General features: G+C 37.4%; 1 protein-coding gene across 1 annotated transcript in view; it reads left to right on the top strand.

Annotated features, from left to right (window-relative positions):
- The window catches only part of ZNF782 (zinc finger protein 782), a 51,889-nt gene that overhangs the window by 35,852 nt on the left and 9,610 nt on the right, over nt 1-6,427 (top strand). The window contains 1 exon segment of the mRNA XM_025051677.1: nt 2,737-2,803. Within this exon segment, the coding sequence (XP_024907445.1) occupies nt 2,737-2,803 (67 nt within the window).

The raw sequence follows: 6,427 nt of genomic DNA, 5'->3' as shown, positions 1-6,427 counted from the left end.
TCAACTGCAAGTCAGAGCCAAGAAAAGATTGTAGAACTCAGAGAAGGGGCAAAAATTTATTAAGCTGATAAACATGAAAGTTCCATAGGAAGCTCCTCACTAAACATATGAGAACTGTCTTAGTCCATTCAAGCTGTTATAACAAAAATAGCATAGACTGGTTGGCTTAAATAACAAACATTTATTTCTCACAGTTCTGGAGCTGAAGTCCAAGATCAAGGTGTTGGCAGATTTGGTATCTGGTGAGGATCCACTTCTTAGTTCATAGATGGCCATTGTCTTTCTGTAACCTCACATGGAGGAAGGGGCAAGGGAGCTCTTTGGGACCTCTTTATTAAGGGCTCTGCCTTCATGGCCTAATCACCTCCTAAGGGCCTCTGCCTCCAAATCCCAGCACATTGGGTATTAGGTTTCAACATATGAATTTTGCGAGGACACAAACATTTAGTCTATAGCAAGAACTTACACTATAAGGAATCCCTTGAAATGTGTATAGACAGTCTTTCAGCCACTAAGGATAGGTTTAGTCCTTATTGGACATCAGAGAATTCTCTGGGGGAAAGAAGATTCTCTGTGAAGGTAATGAATATAGGAAGTATTCTGTATGAACTCAACCATCAGCAAACTTCCTCTGTGGAGAAACACTGACAATGTAATGAATATGTAAAAGCTTTCTGTCAAAGATTGAATCTCATTGAGTAGAGAATTCATACAATGAACAAAAAATGTAGAATATAATAAATGTGTGATAACTTCAGCCAAAAGCCTCCCTTCTTAGTATAGCAGAAAATGCCTAGAGCAGTAGAGACCTTAGTATATCAACCATTTGAAAGAAATCTCCCGAAGATAATGGATTTGGGAAATCCTTCCAGAATATCCCATATACTGCATGTTCACCAAGAACCATTTCCTTTTGTCCTTAGGCCCACACTCAGTCTAAATTTCCCAACCACTCTTTCATCCAAATGCAGTAGTGTCTCCAACTTCTAGGTAGTAGAATATGGTTGTTGGTAGTAAAACAAGTCCCATCAAGACATCTTTGTACTATATATATATTCTCTGCTGTTCCTTGTCCCTACACTGATGTAAGAGTACCTCATGAAGGAATCAGGGTTCAAGAACTACTGTATGGAACAGTTTTCTTCCAAGAGTCTGACTTTTGCAAGGAAGGAAAAAACCTTCTCTGCCGAGCTGTTATAGGTTTGGGTGTACCTGACACTGACATCTTAGACATCCCTCAGCTATCACAAACCATGAATATGACTTCTGTGAAAAGTGACAGGTTGGTATGTATCAGAAAAGTCCCATGGGGGAATGCCAGAAAGCATCCTGAGTGATCATTGACTATTAACCACAACTCTTCTTTATTATTAATCATGTAAATAACAGAAATTGTTTGATGTTTCCTTATGATTACATTTTGGTTATGTACCTTTTGTAGCAATACAAAAAAAGTATTGAGGATTTCTCGGCACATCATACCAGGTGCACATACTGTTAATTAGTCCCTACATGAATAGTGATATTAAATTGGGTTAGTGTGGTATCTTACATGTTTATTCATAAAACCATCATCTTATATTAATAAATATCTTGAAGAGATACATTCAGGCTGTACATATGTCATCTTAATCCTCAAGCTTTCATCTACTAATTTTAGCATTTATTTCTGATCATTGCCCAAATTAATTTTTACTGTAGTTGCAAAAACATGCTATTTTTTCCATTATTCTTCCTCTGCTTATAATGATATGAAATAGTTTTCCTTCCTCCAGAGTTTTAAATTTATGTTTGTATAGACTCAGACTTTTTTTCATGCATTAGGTTATAATCCTCGAAACTAGTATTTTCATTTGGTTTGATGGTCAAATCATCTGAGATAAAGCCAGCAGAAGTTCATTCAGGTTGGCTCCTGTGTCTTTATGTTTCTGATATTTTTTTTCCTTTTACCAAATCATTCTTTTACTTGTTCTGATCAGGATAATGGTTAATCAGCTTTCATAATAGTTTGCATCATAGAGCAAATTCTTTATTCATATTTTTTTTGAAATTTTTAAGTTTTTGTTAAAATATTTAGATTATTATGCCTTAAATATTTATTTAAGGGGGCATAATATTCTGATTAGAATAGCATTTAATTTCCTCTCAGTCAGGTATCCGCAGGTATAACCGGCTTAACCAAATGGCTTAGATTCATTCCTGGGAAATCCAGAGACACAGTCCTAGTGATATGGTACCTGGGCCTTTCCAGCTTCCCTCTTTGCTGGCACATGTACAAAGGACACTCCCCAGTACCACTTCATCCATTAGAGAATGTTACCTGAGCCCTAAACATTAATGCTTGTCTCTGCTCCTTGCCTTATGTATCTTTCTTACTTGTCTATAAAGTATTCTTTCAACAAATGGTTTGGTAATCTGAGGACTCTGAAGACATTAGATTTTCTGTATACCTTTTTTGTGCTCTTCATGCTACTACAGGCACATAACTAGCCTACTTTTACATAAGGTTTTTGCACTGTTGTGTCCAGTGATAAACTTAGTGACTAGCATTTTCATCCTTTCAGTGCTCACCCCAGTTCATCTTTTCCTTGCCTGTCTGGTTGGTTGACAGAAAGGCACTGAATCTCAGCTGGTTGCCTAACTGCACACTACTAAACTAAATAATTTTATTATTATGACTTTTGCCTGCTTAGCTAAGTGTCTTAAGTCTTCCATCACCCATCTCCGACTTGATAGCTGGATGGACAAGTAACCCAGATTTATAACCCACCTAGAAGGAAAGAATCCAGGAAGTGTTGCCAGGGTAAGTGGCTGCCTGCTTTTTTTTTTTTCTCAAGCTTAGGCTCCTCTGCATTCTAGGGCCTGTCCTCCCATCTTGAGCACATAGTCTTCAAGTGTCAGGAAATAAATGTTCTGAGCCACCTCCAGCCCATTCTTAACCTGAGTCTCACAAATGAGTTGCAGGGAGTTCATCAGATGTCTGAGATATGTTCAAATATATGGTCTTTGCATATTGCTAACATGAGCATTCATGGCTCTTGTTAGGTTTTCAAAATAGTTACTATGTTATTGACTCAAAAATTTTAAGAACCACTGCTCAGGGGACACCCTCAAGAAGCTCATGAATATGTCTCTGTTACATGTGCATGTTTTTAGGAAGAGAATGTGTGGCTTCCATCAAATTTCAAAATGTTTAATAATAATTTTCAATTGTAGTTCAAAAGTGACCTCCAGGAAGCTCATGACTATTGTGGTCTACCCTCAAGTCTCATTTTACAGCCACTCCAGTATATGATACTACTCTCTTAGAGGTCAGGAGTGTAGAGGGACAGGTTGGTGTTCTGGGTTGGCTCCTGAGTGCCACCTAGAGTCGTTCTCATGTACTTACTCTGATTCCAGTGATTCCTCTCAGTGCCTTTGAGGGATAAGGCTGGAATGAAGTCTTCTAGAGACAGACCCAGGGGAGTCTACCAGCTCCTATCTTGTGGGTGGCCTTCCTTAGCACAGGATGATAGCTTCAGGGTACAGGTTTTTTCACTCTCAACTTATATGGATCTTGGTATAGCATCATTCTGTGTGGAGCTAAGAACAGTACACTTTGAGAAAGATCTGCGAGGTGACTTAGATACTGGTTAAATTTGGTTCCTGGACCCAATTCCACTGTGGTGAGGGTTCTCCCACACCAACAAACAATTCTTAGACACCCTGCAAGTGTCTGGGAATTCAGCTCAATTCTGACACTATCTATCTGGAGATAACATTAGATTTCACAGGTTAAAGGTTTAATTCTACAAGATTTTCACACAAACCCCACCCCCCACTTCAGATGCCAGATTCAAGTCTATCTGTTACCTGTGTTTGTGACCCACTGGCCAGAGATTGGAGGTTCCAACAACCCCTTCCAACTCAATGCCAATCACAAGTCCAGGTTGTCCCCTGTCCTTCTGATCGACTAACTATAAATCAGAGGTTTTCACAACCCCTTCCTTGGGTTCAAATTAATTTGCTTGAACAGCTCACAAAACTAAGAGAAACATGTTACTTACTAGATTACTAGGTTATTGTAAAAGAGTACAATAATTCAGAACAGCCAATGAGAGAAGCACGTAGGGCAAGGTATGTGGGAAGGGAATCAAAGCTTCCATGCCTTCTCCAGGAGTGCCACTCTTCCCAATCTCCATATGTTCACCAACTCAGAGACTCTCCAACCCCATCCTCTTGGGTTTTTATGGAGGCTTTGTTACATAGTCACGATTGATTAAATCATTGGCCATTGGTGATTGATTCAACCTCCAGCATCTCTCCCCTCCCTGGAGGTTGGGGGTAAAACTGAAAATTCTGGCCCTCTAATCACGTGGTTGACTCTATGGCAACAAGTCCCCATCCTTAAGTGTTTTCTAAAAGTTATCACAATAATATAACAAAAGACACCTCTTTCTACTCTGAACACTTAGGAAATTCCAAGAGTTCTGGGAGCTGTCAGGTTGTAGACAAACACCAAATGTATATGAGCAATATATTTTGGGCAAATAATCAAATATAAGACAATATTGCACTGGTATATATCTTTTAGTTAATAAATGAGTTCAGTTGTATATAAAATTGCATTCTAGGTGTGCATGGATATTAGTGTTCTGTATAGATGTATTTTTTATCTTGTGTTTGTAGTATATTTGAGAGCAGTTGTGTACATTGAGTAGATTCCTTAAGTCCTTTATCAATGGGACTTTACTAAAAATGTGCAATGGTTTTGTAAAAAAAAAATTTGAATATATATATGAAACTTTACCTGTATGTGGTGAGCACCAGTGTGCCTCAGGATGCTTAAACAAGAACCATCAAAGCTCTGCTGTGTGTATTTGTGTGTGAGTGTGTGAGTGAGAAGGATGCAGGTAGTGATGCTAGGCATCTGTTTACAAATAAATCTGGATCCTTGGCTGAGATTGGGGGAATATATGCAGGCCAAAGCTCCATGAAGTTTAGTAGACATCATCCCCTATCTGGTGATTCACATGCAGTGCTGAGAGGTATATACATTCTTGGTCACCCATTGTTGAGAAAACTTGATGAGCACCTTGAGCATTCATTGCAAATCATGGCTTAGGAGTAAGGACTGTATCTTAGAGCAAGGCTCAATAAATTATGGTCTGTGGGTCAAATCTAGCCCATTGCCTCTGTATACATAACTTACATGTTGAGAATGATTTTTATATTCTTAAATGATTGAAAAAATAAAATGAAATTTTTTACATGTGAAAATGATATAAACATTTAGAGGATTTTGTCTTAAAATAAATTTTTGTTGGAATACGGCTATATTCATTTGCTTACTTATTATCTATGGCTGCTTTTGCAGTACAACAGCAGAATGTAGTAGTTGCAACATAGACACTTTCATTGTGGCACTTGCATTAGTTCACAGTGCTGCTTATAGCATTACAAATTCCAATGATGCAATTATAACTTGACAGCATTTTGAGTTTCACTCAAAGTGTCATATTGCAGAATTTTAAAAATTACTAGCAATTATGTCAAAACAAGAAAAGTGGACTTTTAAAGTATAGTGTAGTGACGCGTGAATTTTGTTGAATTTTCAACACTTTTAGAAGTGCAAATAGTGACTGTATAGTAGATGTGTCAAAAATGTACTACATATGTATGCATTATCATACTAAGCCTGATCAAAATGCTCTCACCTCACAAGTAAACAATTCCCAGAAAAATTAGAAAAATTTGAACAATAGCACAGAATGATTTCACAAAATAAAAAAGATGTGGCTGCTAGCACACCAAGTTCTCAAATGGCTCATTTGTTAGACAAGAAAGGAAAGCTGTTTAGTAATGCTGAGTTAATTAGATTATGTTTGATTACAGCAGTTGAAGATGTATGTCCAGAAAAAAACCATTTAAGATTCTTATCTTTTGGCGAGGACACTTAAGAGTTGAGGACAGAGGGAGCAACACTGACAGTCAACTAAGAAACAGTACAGATGATTTAAGTGGTTTTCCTTGACTGATAATGAGCCAACAATTCTGTTCTGTTGCTGTTTATTGAGGGTGTCAGTGCTGCATTTGAAGTGACTGAAGAATTAACCTCTAAGAACAGTCTGTGTGGAACAACTGCAGTTGAGAATATTTTAAAAGAAGTTGTGAAAACACTTAGTACAACCTGAAGTAGAATCTGCTAAGATGTGTTACAACTGATGGTGGTAAAAATATGTGTAGAGCAGAAAGAGGCATGTTTGGACAAATTTATAAACCTTGATAGTCATTGTATTATTCATCAAGAGGAATATTGGTAAAAATATTTAAATCTATTACGTGTAATTGAATGAATAGTGTGAACAGTAAAACTTCACTTGCTCTCATGGTCTTAATTATCATGAGATCCATGATTTTTTTTTTAGAAATAAAAACATATTTTGAC

The sequence above is a fragment of the Pteropus alecto genome, unplaced genomic scaffold (genome assembly GCF_000325575.1).
Source record: "Pteropus alecto unplaced genomic scaffold, ASM32557v1 scaffold138, whole genome shotgun sequence".
NCBI lineage: Eukaryota > Metazoa > Chordata > Mammalia > Chiroptera > Pteropodidae > Pteropus > Pteropus alecto.
This window is presented reverse-complemented; position numbering and strand designations above follow the sequence as displayed.